General features: G+C 39.5%; 2 protein-coding genes across 2 annotated transcripts in view; one reads left to right on the top strand and one right to left on the bottom strand.

Moving 5' to 3' along the window:
• LOC133542370 (kinesin-like protein KIF3C) overlaps positions 1–10470 on the bottom strand; it is a 60176-nt gene extending 49706 nt beyond the window's left edge. The window contains exon 1 of the mRNA XM_061886426.1: positions 8644–10470. Within this exon, the coding sequence (XP_061742410.1) occupies positions 8644–10032 (1389 nt within the window). The 5' untranslated portion in view covers positions 10033–10470. The remainder of the gene's footprint in view (positions 1–8643) is intronic.
• A 5976-nt stretch (positions 10471–16446) lies between these two features.
• Positions 16447–18034, top strand: part of rab10 (RAB10, member RAS oncogene family) — a 40730-nt gene continuing 39142 nt past the window's right edge. The window contains exon 1 of the mRNA XM_061886347.1: positions 16447–17155. Within this exon, the coding sequence (XP_061742331.1) occupies positions 17029–17155 (127 nt within the window). The 5' untranslated portion in view covers positions 16447–17028. The remainder of the gene's footprint in view (positions 17156–18034) is intronic.

Below are 18034 nucleotides of genomic sequence, written 5' to 3' on the forward strand. Positions count from 1 at the left end.
CTAATGATGCAATAAATGTTATATTGTATATCCTAAACTAGAGTCTTGAAAAAGAAGAGCAGTCTTATTTGTATCAATACAGTTATTCTGTCAGTAAACAGAGAAAAAGGCAGGAATATTGACTGACTGAAAACAATTTTGCATTTGGTATCCGGGGATAAACAACTGAAACCTTATCTTGCATGTTTTTGATGGATACTGATGCAAAGACAGGAAATACTTGACCTCATTTGTCTTTTCCCTCAGGGGACGAGAGAGTTTTGCTGATTCTCGTGCCTGCTGACACCACTCACCACATAGCAGCCACCCAGTCAGCATCGAACATGAGAACTTGCACTGTGCAACGGGATCGCAGAACATTTGATATGGTTCAGCAGTATTAAGGCCCACGGTGCTTTGAAGGACAATGTGAGGGGAAGAAATAAGAGGCCTTGACATAGAAATGTAGATGAAAGCAGTCCGTGCACAGAGGAAAGGATCAGGATCTACATTAGCCCTGTCCCAGGGGACACATTCCTACACTGCTCCATCCCTTCACCCAGCAAGAAAAGCTGAAAAATTCTGCATTGATTTTTCTGAAAAGGCTACACGCTTTTACAACTCAAGGACCAGCCCTGATGCTTTGTTTCTTTGGACAATGAGTGGAAAAATGTCTAAATGTCAACCCCCCCTCCCAAGGCACATCCCACTATTTGAAAAGAACTCCTTAAGAGTAATATAACTCAAGTAAAAATAAAAAACAGCCATCAAAATATTTACTTTAGTAAAATTATGTATTCCACACGCACTTTTACTGTACAAATATACATATACACATGCTGTATATATACAAGCACATATGCGTACATTCACTCATGCATATAATCAAGATTCATCAAACATATATTAAACGTTGTTCCCCTAGGGCAGGGGTCAGGAAACCAAAATGTTGAAAGAGTTATATTGGACCAAAAAAACACAAAAAAAATCTGTCTGGAGCCACAAAAAATTAAAAGCCGTATAGAAGTGTTATAATGAAGGCAACACATGACGTAAGTGTCTATATTAGCTATGTTAGGCTGACACAAATCTTCGTTGACAGAAATGTTGAAATATAATATCTATTCTACCCATTTTTACTACATTGGAAAAAAATAGTAAAACAGAGGCGTCTTAGAGGGTGAGATAATGTTTGGATATTACTGGCTTAGAAAGGCCAAAGGACCAAGTTAAAGAAAATGGCGGGCTGTCTTCTTTGAATGGCTTTATAACAATCTATGCAAGCTGGGTAATGTTTGCTGTAATCTGGAACAACATGGCACACAAACAACTATCAGAAATGCAGCCAATACTACATACAGATAATATGTCAGATAATATGTCACGAAAAAAGCAGATATTAATTACATAGAGGACATAGAAAATTAAATGAGCTCAAATATACATACAAGTGAGGCACAATGATGCCATATGTACATAAAGCTATCCTCAATAGCATGTTAGCATTGATTCACTTGAAGTCATGCACGCCACACAAGTCAATAACATCAACAAAGCTCATATTTGTGCATTCACACACAGCATAAATAGTTTGGTGGACAAAATGAGATGAAGAAAGAGTGGCATAAAACAAGAACATTGCACACGTAAACAAACCCCGGTGAGTTCAGGGACTGCCAAAATTAGTAGGACAAAACGGCATTCACCTAATACTGTCATCAGAAAAGCATGTTTGATATAAATAATGGGATTGCCCTCCTAGAGAAACCCTATAAAAACAAAAATATATTTTTTCCCCATCTTTTTCTATTTTCATACATTTTTTAAAAGCTCCAGGGAGCCACTAAGGAGGCATTAAAGAGCTGCATGCTGCTCTAGAGCCGCAAGTTGCAGACCCTTGCCCTAGATTAAACTGGGTAAAACATGGCACACTGATGAAGCTTAACCTGTTGTATCTATAACAATCTACAAGGTTAATATAGTTTGCGTCTCTTTCTTCCCCTCCATTTATCTGTTCTCTTTTGTAATTCAAGTTTTTATTACATACATTGTATTGTTGCATTTGAAACAATTGTAGATAGATAGATAGATAGATAGATAGATAGATAGATAGATAGATAGATAGATAGATAGATAGATAGATAGATAGATAGATAGATAGATAGATAGATAGATAGATAGATAGATAGATAGATAGATAGATAGATGGATAGTACTTTATTGATTCCTTCAGGAAAATTAAAATTGTATTGTTATTTGTGGTAATTATTAATATTTTTCATTATCAATGGTACCATTTCTGCTGTTATTTGTATTTTGCTCCATTTGTAGTGCAATAATGTTCATTGTCATTTCTGTGTTATTAAGAGTTACTTTACTAACTGCTTATTTGCTATCACTTTTCGTATCATATTTGTACATATCATATTTGCTGATGTTGTTCTGTTGTTGTTGTCGTTGTTGTTGTCTTCTCTGTCTTATCCCCCTCTTGTTCCTGCAATTTCCCCCAATGTCTTCTTTTACTTCTTCTTTCTATCCCCTCCTGCTGCAGTCCGGCTGCACGAAACATTAATATAAATCCACTTAATAAAGTAAAATACAAATAAGATATCCCACACGTCTCTTTTATAAAGTAAATATGAACAAGGCAGTATAGCTCGGTTGGTAGAGTGGCCGGGCCAACAACTTGAGGGTTCTAGGTTTGATCCCCGCTTCTGCCATCCTAGTCACTGCCGTTGTGTCCTTGGGCAAGACACTTTACCCACCTGCTACCAGTCCCACCCACACTGGTTTAAATGTAGCTTAGATATTGGGTTTCACTATGTAAAGCGCATTTAGTCACTAGACAAAAGCGCTATATAAATATAATTCACTTCACAGCAAATATGAGCATTTACATCAACAATGTGATTTGTCTGAGAGGATGGATAGGCCAAAAAAAAAGAAGTAAGTATTATGTGAAAAAACTACTTAAGTAAATAACTGATGAGTAGCTTTGGATTAGTTTACAAGCCATTTTTTTTATTTTACTTGCACTACAGCCGAAGTTTGTGTGTGTGCAATTGTGCATACAACAAAATATTCACATTTTACATTCACTTATGACCTTATAACAGGGCTAATGTTAGTGTAACATTAGTTAAAACATAAAAATAACTTCCACGTGGAAGTGGAATTTTGTAAGCTGAAATATAACAATTTCTCCTGACACAGATGACAGCTGATTTTTTATCATTTCTAAGGTAAACTTTGGTTGTGCTGCCTCATATGAGGTTGTGTTACTTTTTACAGTGTGTAGTATTAGTCTGGTCATCTGACTGCCATCTCTTAAGCAGCCTAGAGAATGCGTCTTTGCAAGCAGCAACCGATATATCTCGTGATTGGAAAGAAACTCAATGTAACGTTTAGGAGTAAAATTGTGTTACTCAAGTAAAGTAAAAAGTATGTTGCATTAAAACTACTCGGACAGATACAATTTATCCAAAATATTCCTTATAGTAAATGGAATGGCATAAATGTTGCGCATTATGACCCACCTCTGGTCATAAGACAAAAAAATTATTAGTCGCGTTAATATTGCTTATATTCTTACATATTGTACCTAGCAAAGACCAAGATTTGTATACACAGACGCTTATTTCAACAAATAGTGTTTGTTTTGTTGGTTAATCACACATTACTACCGTATTTTTCGGACTGTAAGTCACGACTTATGTGTGAAATTATTAACACATGACCGTAAAATATCAAATAATATTATTTAGCTCATTCACGTAAGAGACTAGACGTAATAGATTTCATGGGATTTAGCAATTAGGAGTGACAGATTGTTTGGTAAACGTATAGCATGTTCTATATGTTATAATTATTTGAATGACTCTTACCATAATATGTTACTTAACATACCAGGCACCTTCTCAGTTGGTTATTTATGCATCATATAACGTACACTAATTCAGCCTGTTGTTCACTATTCTTTTTTTTTTGTTAATTGCCTTTCAAATGTCTATTCTTGGTGTTGGGTTTTATCAAATAACTTTCCGCAGAAAATGAGACTAAAACTCCAGTGCGACTTAAATATATTTTTTTCCTTCTTTATTATGCATTTTCAGCAGGTGCGACTTATACTCCGGAGCGACTTATACTCCGGAAAATACGGTAATAGTTTATAACCGAAAGCTTTAAAGCTCCATTTCGTTTTCAGTGGTTGACATTAGGGCTGGGCGATATATTGATATACTTGATATATCGTGGGTTTGTCTCTGTGCGACATAGAAAATGACTATATCGAGATATTCGAGTATATGTTCTTACACAGTTGCTTTTAGCTGAGGGCATTACACTGCATGCGTTTCCCCCTTTCTTGTCTCTCCTTCTCAAAGAGACATAAACAAGCGCACCTTCTTACATACGTCACATACTGTCACGCGTGCAACGCCACACGCCCTACCCGAGCAGAGAGGTAGCGACATGGGTGACATTAGCTGTGGTGCTAGGGGAGTGGTGCGGAGCGGTAATACGAGAGAGAGAAGGTGCCAATCTGGTAACAAATGGAGGAAAAATAATTAATTCCCAAGAAAAATAGCAATGGGTGCATCGTCTGGCGGTGGTTTGGCTTCAAGCGGGAATATGTTGCGGCAAAAATGTTGCTACAAAAATTTGCAGCACTGCTATTTGATTTCCTATCGTGCAGCTCATTTTTATTTGACACTTTTTTAAATATCTTGTGTAACATCATGCACAAAAGTGCACTTTATTTGTTTTAAACTATTGTAATGGCGTTCTGTACAACAAGTACACTTTAATATAGTGTTGTTTTGATATGTCATTTTCGTGACATCATGCACAAAAGTGCACCACTACTAGCTTGGTTTAAAATGTCTCTGACAATCTTGCACTTTCTGAATGTTTGTGCCACTGCTTAATAACTGTTTAATAAATACAGTTTTGGTAAATTGACTTAGTTGTTATTTCCCTCTCTCCATTAAAGTTTAAAATGAGCATATATTAATGCAGTATTAACAAGAATGTTTTAATGTAGACACATAGAATTATCATACTGGTGTGATTATATGCTTCAAGTGTTCATTCAAGGCTAGGGCAAAATATTAAGATATATATTGTGTATCGTGACATGGCCTAAAAATATTGAGATATTAATAAAAGGCCATATCGCCCAGCCGTAGTTGACATCACATCAACTTTAGAGATTCTGTTTCGTTTCCATTAATTCTTACTATCAGTTATTTTCACTATACAAAATAGTACTGGTAATGTCATATTTTACACTGATATATTGTCTTTGCTAACATATGCCAATCAAATTATGATGTAAAACCATAGCAGAATAATACTAACATAATATTATATATTAACTGATTTCAGGCTACTACCAGTGGTGATGGCAGGCCTTGAACTGGATGACTTATTGACGGCATAGAAATATGTGCCTGAATCAGGGCAAGCAATTACTGTAAATGTGACTCACTCTTTGATTGCTGTTTGGGAGATGGCTGACATTTTTAAAGATCTATGCGGCCACGCAGTTCAGTTCATGTCGGCACGCTAAAACCGCCAAGAAGACTGTGGATAAAGAGCACACAAGTACACTAAAATGGGGTACTAGAATGGCTCGAATATAAAGAAGACACATACATTTAGTTGGCTTAACTCGTTTAGTCACAAACACTGGAAAGTTAGAGAGCTTTTTGTTTTTGATCATATCAGAGTATGACATGTCCCAGTGTCTCAGTCTATGGTGTTTTCAACCGAACCAATTATTTTTATACATTAAATTGCCAGTTCACCACAATACAGGGGACAAGTGTTGTAAATTAGCTTTGGCTACAAAAACTAGGATGCATACATTGGATGGCTGTTCCAGATATCTGTGTTTCTGTGTCTGTCCCTATTTCAAATAAACCAGAAAGAAAGAAAGAATACACATAAATCACAAACTACAGTGTGGATTGTTGAGTTGAAAATATGGTAAATGGTCTGTATTTATATAGCGGAGAAGTCTCTTCTTGTCCAAGGACGCGAGGGCTGTGACTAGGATGGCAGAATCTGGAATCCTCAAGTAGCTGGCATAGCCGGTCCAACATCTACACCACCCCACTCCAATACCATGATAGTTTTTACATAGAATAACTGCTTAAATACTTAAAAGGAACCTATGTTGATTTTGATCTACTTTTAAAATACTTGCTTGTGATCTACAAAATACATATTGGATATGTTTTAGTTTAGACTTTATACTCCACGGCCACTTTTATAACCCGTTTTTTGAGTCTGTCTGCAATATGTTTGATTAAGGCGTTCCCAGATTACAAATGAAACCACGCCCTGTCCTCTCCAAAGGTATATCAATTTATCTTTTGAAAATGTGCACTGTTCAAATATGTGTCTGGAAGTCGTCACTGCTATTTTATTTCTGAAAAAACATAGTCTGGTCACAAGACTAGGCACGCCTGCACACTCACCGATCAATTCAAATTCTGCATAAAAGAAGCTGTTTTTATCTGTGTTTATGTCAATGCATGTCACATGTCAGTGTTCTTATGCATTTGCCAAGATTATATGAAAATAATACTTTGCTATCTTTTTTGTGTTTTCTTTTAGCCCCCTCTGGCTGAGAGCTTGACTTAATGTCCATATTAGAACATCCACCTCGCGATGATGTCACAATGTAGCCAGACTGCAAAACCCTGTCAACAATGCCATCCAAAACTGCACACAAGCTCACGCCAAAGTGCATGAACCTTAAGAGTCGGCTCTTTAGTATTGTTTAACACGGGGGTCAGCAACCAGAGGCTCTCGAGCCACATGCGGCTCTTTAGTGCCGCCTTGGAGCATTTTTCAAAGAAGGATTGAAAATGGAAAAATATTTTTTTTGTTTTAGGATGTTTTTTTTAGGACAAACATGGCCATAGTGTGTGAATGTGAATGATGTCTGTCTATCTGTGTTGGCCCTGTGATGAGATGGCGACTTGTCCAGGGTGTACTCCGCCTTCCGCCTGAATGCAGCTGAGATAGGCTCAAGCACCCCCCGTGAACCCAAAAGGGACAAGCAATACAAAATGAATGAATGGATATATGACAAAAACCTTCCAAAGTGTTAGAAAGCCCACTGTTTAGTGTGTGTGTGTGTGTGTGTGTGTGTTTGTGTTTCCCTGATGAGAGTATTTGGTGAACATCGTTTTTTTTCCCTACTAATTTCAGTGGTTCTTAAACCCACCACCATCGTGTGGACTGTGACGCAACAGTTTGTTTACATGTGAAATCTTCCACTCCTTTGTCTTATTTTGTCCACCAAACGTTTTATGCTGTGCGTGACTGCTAATCAGGCATATTTGGTCAGTGCATGACTGCAAGCTAATCAATGCTAACATGCTATTTAGGCTAGCAGTATGTACATATTGCATCATTATGCCTCATTAGTAGGTATATTTGAGATAATTTAAAATCCTTTACTTTTTTCCTCTTTGTATATAACCTATATTTGCATGTCTGGTGGCATATCTGCATGTAATATTGGCTGTATTTCAGATAGTTGTTTGTGTGCCATGTTGTTCCAGACCACAGCAAACATTACCTAGCTTGCCAATGATTGCAATAAATCTATTAAAAGAAGAGAGCCTGGTGTTTCTTTACACTCGGACAAACACATCTATATCCTTTGGCCATTAAAAGCCTGTGATTTCAAGGAGTTATCTCACCTTCTGAGTAGCTTCTAATTTTAATAATGGTTTCTAATGTTGTAAAAATGTGTAGAATATTAAATTTCAACATTTCTGTCAACAAATATTTGCTCCTGCCTGCGACACAGTCATTTTGATAGTAGGCCATTATAGCTAATATAGACACTTATGTTATATGTTGCCTTCATTATAAGACTTATATACGGCTTTTCATTTTGGCGGCTCCAGACAGATTAGTTTTTTCTTATTTTTGGTCCAATATGGCTCTTTTAACGTTTTTGGTTGCCAACCCCTGGTTCAACACGTCTACCCAACTTCCTAACGTTTATGTGCCAAAAAAGACTAACGAACCAAACCATAGGTCCAGTTTAACAGATTTTCACAATGTTTTGACGATGACAAGGTTTTGAAAAGTTGTTGTAGAGAATCGGATAAAGAAATTCGTATATCTGGGAATTGGGTCAGACTATTGTTGATTTTGTGAGACAAGGGAAATTGTAAAAATAGTTGGCTGATGTGATGAGTATTACACACACTTACAAGTAAATCCGTTCAGGAAATTATGTTAAAAATATGTGATTAGTGGGATTATCCTATATGAAATAGCCAGTATTAACATTCCAGACTAGTTACTTTTTAGGGAGTGGGACAATGAACTCCTATTTTCATGCCGGCGTCATGTTAATCAGAAAAATGTCTGGTGTCCCCAGAGCATGGGTGTAAGTATTTTGTTTACAACACAAAGTACTCAAACCTGAATCTGAAAGCAGTTAAGTTCTTAAAACTGCAGTTAATCAACAATCGATCAATAGATCATAATGATTTTTGTTTGCTGCAGTGAGAAAGTCTCATTCTCAATCAGTTTTGAGAATTAAGGGAGACCCCAGCCATAAAATATTCTTGGTATGCCACAATTTGAAGGAAAACCCCAAAATTGCAGCAGAGTGAAGATGGCGTTGCTCACCTTGTACTTGGCAGTCAGCTGCTCGTTGGCTTCCTGCTCCTTCCGGAGATCTCCCATCATCCTCTCCTTCTCCCCAAGAAGCCTGTGCTTTTCCTCAGCCATCAGGGATCTATCGCCTCTGATGGCCTCCTTCTCCCTCTCCAGGCGCTGCTCCTCTTGCTTCACGTAGTCCTCTGCCTCCTTCTCCACCTCCTCTTCACACTCGGCATCTTCATCTCCCTCGCCGTCCACCTGCTCCTTCTTCTGCTGGCTCCTCCACTTCCTGTGGTTGAGCTGGGCCCGAAGCCGAGCAATTTCACTCTGGAACTCTCGGAGGAGTGCGTCTTTGGGGTCCTCGTTGACTCTAGGCTGGTTTTGGATGTTCTTGGCTCGGTTGGCATAGCGGAGGGTGGTGAGGGTTTCGTCATAATGTTGGGAAGAGGGGCCTAGAGTGGCAACCATGACCGTCTTGGCGTTCCCACCTAGTGAGTCCTGCAATAAGCGGGTCAGCTTTGAGTCCCGGTACGGCACATGACCACTACGGCCATCTGCGAGCGCTGATATAACGTTCCCCAACGCAGACAGAGAAAGGTTTATCTTTGCAGCTTCCTTTAAACGTTCCCCTTGGACGCCTGTCTTAGCCTGGCGCTCACTACCAGCCAGATCCACGAGGTTGAGGCGACCAACCCGGATATGCTTTCTCCCATCTGGACCCGGTTGGCCACACTCCACCGTGATTAGGAACAGGGCGTGAGACCTGGACGAATGTTCATTCATGTCTGTGGCCCCGACGGCTCTCGCTTGGTTGCCCACGTTCATCACCTCTTCTATCTCCTTGATGCTCTTGCAGACACAGGAGGTGAGATCTGGTACGTAGACTCCCGTCTCTGGACTCTCTCTTAGCTCCAGTCCTCGGGCGTTGCCATGGTTGGGATCCAGGAGATCCCGGACCTCCTCGCGATAGATCTCCAGGTAGGATGCCCGTACCAGGTACTGCTTATCAGACTGCGAGCGGGAGATATGCGTAAAGATGTGATCAAAAGCGTTGGGTATCACCCCCCGTTTTTCAGGGTCCAACCACAACCCTTGCATGGTGTACGTCTTTCCAGTCCCAGTCTGTCCATAAGCAAAAATGGTACCATTGAATCCTGCCAGAACAGAGTCAATCAGAGGCCTAACGCTTTCGTCGTACAGATCCCGTTGTTTAGAATTGGCATCATAGACAGCATCAAATGTGAACGTTTTCCGGGGTTCACTGTGTGACGCTCGAGGATTCCTAAGGACCACCTGTCCAAGCCGTAGGTCCATCTGCACAATGATTCCCGAGGGCCCATTGGACTCTTCTTTCCGGTTCAGGGGTCGACATCGAACAACCACCTTCACTGACTCACTGCTCTTGTTCTTAGACATGACTGGCTTCTAAAAAAATATATAATTATATTGATCACAAACACCTTGCCTGCTAGCTGAAAATTGTCACCATTGGAATTCTTGTCATTAATAAAACATTCAAAACAACTTGATACTTATATCTCACATGAAAACACAAACAATCACAAGCTGGCAATGAGTACAAACGATAACATGCTCATGGCTGCTTTGATTGCTGTCTGTTAAATTAGCATAAATGGCAGGCAGATCTCACACACTGGATCGGCGCTATAGTCCTCGCTTCGTGTGCAAAAATACATCCACAGTTTTAGCGATGAAAAGAAGAAAATGTCACCAAAATGATCTTCATTTTATATGCCGAGAGGATCCACATCGTCCTGTCTTTTCGCTCATTGATGCTCCGGGTGTCGGTCTCGAGACAGATCCTCCTACAGCACACTCGAGCTCCACACCCCATATCACTGCGGAGCCCAGCAAAGCATGATGGGAAATGTAGTTGTATTTACAAGCTTGTTTAAAAAGCTTGTTCAGGGTTGTTTCTAAATAAACCACCACCCCTTAATGTGCATTTATAAGCTATTTAAATAGGTTTTGTTCAAACACATATTTTTATTGACTGAATGTAGTTAAATATTGTAAGTTTTGCTTTTGTAAAACTAATAAGCAATATATGAAACCATGATTATAAATGAAAAAAAATAATATTTTGGATTTTACCTTAGTCTTATTTACATGTGTTTTGTGTATTAACTGTTTAATATTCGAGTCACTTGTTGCCACAGTATTTGTACCGTCTGCATGCCTAGGTTGTTTTGAATTTGAATTTGATTGATTGATACTTTTATCAGTAGATTGCACAGTTCAGTACATATTCCGTACAATTGACCACTAAATGGCAACACCCGAATAAGTTTTTCAACTTGTTTAAGTCGGGGTCGACGTTAATCAATTCATGGTAATATTTAGCGTGAGTTTATTTTATAAGTTCAACCTAGCGAATAAACACATGAAAATGTGTTTTTTGTAAATAATATTTAAAAAAAAAAAAATCTAATAGTTTTCAATAATATGATATAATAGAAACGTGGAGGAGGACTCAAAAAATATATATCCTAGCAGGGCTTGCTTATGGCACAACACTGATATCTAGTGGAAGATATCAGAACACATTCTAACCTACAACCAGGCAATGTCACCAAAGGAGGTCAAGAGAGTCATGTGGTAAGAGGTATATAACGTTCCCTCCCATGTGCAAAAGCAGGTGACTTGTGGTTGTTTTTTTTATGTGTAAACATTTACTTATGGAATTACACTTTTAAGATGTACTTTATCTTCAATATTTGAAATTGCAACTTTTTCATTGTTTCACTGGTGTATAGCAGCAATGACACACAATAGAATGTCTATGTAAATCCATCCATCCATCCATTGTCTACCGCTTGTCCTGTTCGGGATCGCGGGGGTCGCTGGAGACTATCTCAGCTGCATTTGGGCGGAAGGCGGAGTACACCCTGGACAAGTCGCTACCTCATCGCAGGGCCAACACTGATAGACATACAACATTAGAATAGAATAGAATAGAATAGAATAGAATAGACTAGAATAGAATAGATAGAAAGTACTTTATTGATCCCTGGGGGAAATTCAGCACCACAGTTCACTCACAATAAACAATAATAATAATAAATAATATATGACATATATTATATAATATATGAATAATATAAATATATTCTACATATATTCTACATTTAAGTGCAGTCAAGGAACATATACATTATACAGTCTGATGGCTGTCGGTATGAAGGACCTCCTGTGTCGTTCCGTGTTACATTTTGGGAGTCTGAGCCTTCCAGTGAACGTGCTCATTCTCTCCGCAAGGTCCGAGTGTAGTGGGTGGGAGGTGTTGTCCATAATGGCTAGGAGTTTTGCTAGACTTCTCCTCTCTGACACCACCGCCAGAGAGTCCAGCTCCACCCCCACCACGTTACTGGCATTCTCTACCAGCTTGTCTAGTCTGTTTGTGTCCCTCACTCTCAGCCCGCTGCCCCAGCAGGCCACGGCGTACAAGAAGGCGCCCGCCACCACCGACTCGTAGAACATCTTCAGCATCTTTGTACAGACGTTGAAGGATCCTAGCCTCCTGAGGAAGTAGAGGCGGCTCTGTCCCTTCTTGTAGAGGGCCTCAGCGTGTTTTGACCCATTCAGCTTGTTGTCCATGTGTACTCCGAGGTATTTATAATCCTCAACCATGTCCACATCGACCCCCCTGATGGAAACCCTGGTCGCCGGAGTACTCTTCCTCCTTACCAGATCTACAACTAGCTCCTTGGTCTTCGTCACATTGAGCTGGAGGTGGTTCTTTCCACACCATGTGACAAAGTCCTCCACCAGTGCCTTGTATTCCTCATCATCACCATCCTCAATTCACCCCACTATCGCAAAATCATCAGAAAACTTCTGAAGGTGGCAGGACTCTGACTGATAGTGGAAATTGGTGGTGTAAATGGTGAAGAGGAAGGGGGAGAGGACTGTGCCTCACATTCACACTCACATGCACACACTAGGGCCAATTTTAGTGTTGCCAATCAACCTATCCCCAGGTGCATGTCTTTGGTGGTGGGAGGAAGCCGGAATACCCGGAGGGAACCCACGCAGTCACAGGGAGAACATGCAAACTCCACACAGAAAGATCCCGAGCCAGGGATTGAACCTAGGACAACTCAGGACCTTTGTATTGTGAAGCACATGCACTAACCCTTGTCCCACCATGCTGCCCGTCTATGTAAATAGTATGGTCAAAAAGAAGATTATGTTACTCACTCAACAGTATGTGGGAAAAAAACGAAAGTCATTTGGCTAACTTCCACTTTCACATGCGAAATTTTATGAAAAAGATTTTGGATTTTTCTGCAATTTTCTCAACACAAATAAAATAAAATAAAGCCTTGCATAGCAATTAAATGCTTATTAGAACTTAATTAGTGAGTGATATATACAGATTCGTAAGCATGCTAAGAAATTACATAAAGTGTTGTTAGTGTGATACAGGGGGAGGGGAGGCAGCGCGGTGGCGATGACCAAGAAGAACGCAGAGTTGGAATATAATTACAACACTTTATGTACATATTTATGTACATATTGATATAATATTTACATATTTATATAATATGTAACTACAAGCTCCATTCACAGACAGAGTCCCATTGCTTTTATGAGCGGTCGAGCGAGTCAAAAGCCGGAAAAAAAACAATATATATTTTTATATATATATATATATATATATATTTGGACTGGACTCTCGCGGCTGTGTTGGATCCATTATGGATTGAACTTTCATAGTATCATGTTAGACCCGCTCGACATCTATTGCTTTCGTCCTCTCCAAGGTTCTTGTAGTCATCATTGTCACCGACGTCCCACTGGGTGTGAGTTTTCCTTGCCCTTATGTGGGCCTACCGAGGATGTCGTAGTGTTTTGTGCAGCCCTTTGAGACACTAGTGATTTAGGGCTATATAAGTAAATATTGATTGATTGGTTGATTGATATATATATCTTTTTTTTTTTCTTTTTTTTGTGGCGGCCATAATTCTTTCGTGGCTGGCCATCACAAATAAATGAATGTGTGGGAAACCCTGCATGTGTTTGGTAGCCTTGGTTGTCTACTAGGGCTGCAAATCTTTGGGTGTCCCACAATTCGATTTAATATCGATTCTTGGGGTAGCGATTCGATAATATATCGATTTTTTTCGATTCAACGCGATTCTCGATTCAAAAACAATATTTTTTCGATTCAAATCGATTCTGTATTCATTCAATACATAGGATTTCAGCAGGATCTACACTCATGCTTGCAGAGTAATAGATTTTAAAAAAAAAAGCTTTTATAATTATAAAGGACAATGTTTTATGAACTGATTGCAATAATGTAAATTTGTTTTAACTATTAAACGAACCAAAAAAATTACTTATTTTATCTTTGTGAAAACATTGGACACAGTGTGTTGTCAAGCTTATGAGATGCGATGCAAGTGTAAGCCACTGTGACACTATTGTTCTTTTTTCTTTTCTTTTTTTTTTATAAATGTCTAATGATAATGTCAATGAGGGAGTTTTAATCACTGCTATGCTGAAATTATAACTAATATTGATACTGTTATTGATAATATTCATTTTTGTTTCACTACTTTTGGTTTGTTCTGTCGTGTTTGTGTCCACTCTCAATTGCTCTGTTTTTTGCAGTTCTAAGTGTTGCTGGGTCAGGTTTGGTTTTGTAATTGGATTGCGTTGTTATGGTATTGTTGTGTAGTGGTTTGTTGGATTGATAAAAAAATAAAAAAATAAAAATCAACGTTTTTAAAAATAAGAATCGATTCTGAATCGCACAACGTATTAGATTCGATAAGTATTCGAATCGATTTTTTCCCACACCCCTATTGTCTACTGAAAACACAACAATGATCAGGCTACTTTATCAAAATAAAACGTGTCTCTCAAACTATTATTGTTGCATAACATTTGGCTTCCAGCATGATTTCAGCCTTTTAACTTGTCAAGTCTGTACTTGGCGGAAGACACTGTGACATGCTCCACATTCTTGGAGGAGTGTCACAAGCCAAAGAAGAGGGGGAAACGTTAGAGAGCCAAATATTCAGGGTCTAAGACAGTGGTTCTCAAATGGGGGTACACTTACCCCTGGGGGTACTTGAAGGTATGCCAAGGGGTATGTGAGATTTTTTTTAAATATTCTAAAAATAGTAACAATTCAAAAATCCTTTATAAATATATTTATTGAATAATACTCCAACGAATTATATGAATGTAAGTTCATGAACTGTGAAAAGAAATGCAACAATGCAATATTCCGTGTTGACAGCTAGATTTTTTTGTGGACATGTTCCATAAATATTGATGTTAAAGATTTCTTTTTTTGTGAAGAAATGTTTAGAATTAAGTTCATGAATCCAGATGGATCTCTATTACAATCCCCAAAGAGGGCACTTTAAGTTGATGATTACTTCTGTGTGTAGAAATATTTATTTATAATCGAATCACTTGTTTATATTTCAACAAGTTTTTAGTTATTTTTATATCTTTTTTTTCCAAATAGTTCAAGAAAGACCACTACAAATGAGCAATATTTTGCACTGTTATCCAATTTAATAAATTAGAAACTGATGACATAGTGCTGTATTTTACTTCTTTATGTCTTTGTGGAATTAACACATTATTATGCCTAATTTTATCATGCTTAAATTTGGGCTTCACGGTGGGAGAGGGGTTAGTGGGTCTGCCTCACAATACGAAGGTCCTGCAGTCCTGGGTTCAATCACAAGCTCGGGATGTTTCTATGTGGAGTTTGGATGTCCTACCCGTGAATGCGTGGGTTCCCTCCGGGTACTCCGGCTTCCTCCCACCTCCAAAGGGGAAAGGTCGATTAGCAACACTAAATTGGCCCCAGTGTGTGAATGTGAGTGTGAATGTTGTCTATCTGTGTTGGCCCTGCGATGAGGTGGTGACTTGTCCAGGGTGTAACTCGCCTTCCGCCCGATTGTAGCTGAGCTAGGCTCCAGCGCCCCCGCGACCCCAGAAGGGAATAAGCGGTACAAAATGGATGGATGGATGTTTACAATTAAGTTCATGAATCCAGATGGATCTCTATTACAATCCCCAAAGCGGGCACTTTAAACTGATGATTACTTCTGTGTGTAGACATCTTCATTTAAAATTTAATCACTGGTTATTTTTTCTACAAGTTTTTAGTTATTTTTATATCTTTTTTTCCAAATAGTTCAAGAAAGACCACTACAAATGAGCAATATTTTGCACTGTTGTACAAGTTAATAAATCAGAAACTGATGACATAGTGCTGTGTTTTACTTCTTTATCTCTTTTTTTCCACCAAAAATGCTTTGCTCTGGTTAGGGGGTATTTGAGTTAAAAAAATGTTCACAAGGGGTACATCACTGAAAAAAAGTTGAGCACCACTGGTCTAAGATATTATGCGATAATGCTTACAATATTAGTGCGTGTAAGTGTAATGATGGTGAATGACCTCTTCTTTCAAAGAGCAGAGGATGTGGGGAAACGCCCGTAAAGCCCAGAAGTACTTAATTATGACATCACTTTGCCTGACTCACAGCGGGGAGAGTCACCGCATCAATTTCCAACTTGCTCAGTCTGAATCAAACTCACTGAGTGAAACTGGCGGCCATTTTGGATCCTCGGACATTCATTATCCGGTAAAGTTAACGGAGAGTTGAGCCTGAATGTCCAGCCGCCCGTTGTAGTACCATTTGTCCTTTCTGTCTCTTGTTGCCTATTGGAAAACGTGACCAATAAGAGTTGAGAGCCTTGTTGAATGACAGCTTAGCCAGCCAATCAACGTAGTGTTTTTTGACAGAAGTGGGCGGGCAAATGTGCGACTGTCACGAAGGGTGTCGCCGTGCTGACTCGGATTCGAGAGACGACGGCGGTCGTCTTGCCTTTCGGTTCTAATCTCTCCGGGGGGAAAGCCCACTAACTTTGTACATATACCGAATTTTTTTCGCCTTCAGTTAGTTTTTTTCGGTTGCGCTTTGGGCTGGGGCACTGGAATGACGGGGTGTGCCAAGAATTTGAATTAGCTCGCTGTTAGTATGAAGAAAGAGTGAGTCGGGTGTAGAGAGAGAGAGAGACAGGAGCCATTTTGTCCCGACTGTGTGGGAAAAGAAAGAGTGGAAAAGAGGACTCACCCGGGAGGATCTTCCATTGCAGCTTCCTTTTTTTTCGCGTTTTGAATACAAAAAAAAAACAGTCAGGCTTTTGGAAATTTAACTTCTCTGGCGCGGTATTTTTGTGTTGGTATTTTAGCCCACTAGCTTTGCCGACGCTAATCAACAAAACCCGGGTTGTAAACTGTCAAAATCGGGGCAGTTGGTCAGGTTGGCTCGGGAGCTGGCTTCAGACTTCACATCGGCGTGTTAGGAGATTGTATTTTTCTACCTAGTTGACCACACACACTCGCTCTTTTCAATGGCTAAGAAGACGTACGACTTGCTATTCAAGCTGCTTCTGATCGGGGACTCGGGCGTGGGGAAGACCTGTGTGCTGTTCCGCTTCTCTGACGACGCCTTCAACACAACTTTCATTTCCACCATAGGTAAGTAAGTGCGACACACAATGGCAGGTTTTCTGTCAAATGTGTTTGATATTGTTGATTTAAACCCCCGCGCTGTGGCCACTTGGTTAGCCTCCGTGCTGTTAGCACACTCGGGCTGACTAGGCTAGCTCGCTCCCTGCCTTAGACAGCCAGGCCTCTGCGGGTTGACAAGTTGTGCAATTTCACGAGCTATTAAACCTAAGTAACCCCATTCAAGCTGCCCGTGACATTAATGATAGACATAACATCGTGACGCTTGTTTCGGCTTGGGGGGTAAAATATATAACTAGTATTTTCTGACGTCGCTGACTAACCAGACTAGTAGGGGCATCATCATGGCCGGGCTACTTTTTCCCCATCATTTAAATGTGCGTGTATATGTTTTTCCAAACTTTTCCTTGAGATGTTCTTATTTGAACGGAGATAACAGGTCCATTCTATGTGTCATACTTTCGCGATATTGCCATATTTTTTCTGAAAGGATTTAGTAGAGAACATCGAAGATAAAGTTCGCAACTTTCGGTCACTAATAAAAAAGCCTTGCCTGTACCGGAAGTAGCAGACAATGTGCGCGTGACATCACCGGTTGTAGGATGCATCACATCCTCACATTGTTTATAATCATAGCCACCAGCAGCAAGTGCAATTCGGACTGAGAAAGTGACGAGTTCCCCATTAATTTGAGCGATGATGAAAGATTTGTGGATAAGGAAATTTAGAGTGAAGGACTAGAAAGGAAAAACAAAAAAAGGTGATTGCAGTGGGAGCGAATCAGATGTTATTAGACACACTTACTAGGATAATTCTGGAAAATCCCTTATCTGCTTATTGTGTTGCTAGTGTTTTAGTGAGATTAAATAGTACCTGAAAGTCAGAGGA

The sequence above is a fragment of the Nerophis ophidion genome, linkage group LG24 (genome assembly GCF_033978795.1).
Source record: "Nerophis ophidion isolate RoL-2023_Sa linkage group LG24, RoL_Noph_v1.0, whole genome shotgun sequence".
NCBI lineage: Eukaryota > Metazoa > Chordata > Actinopteri > Syngnathiformes > Syngnathidae > Nerophis > Nerophis ophidion.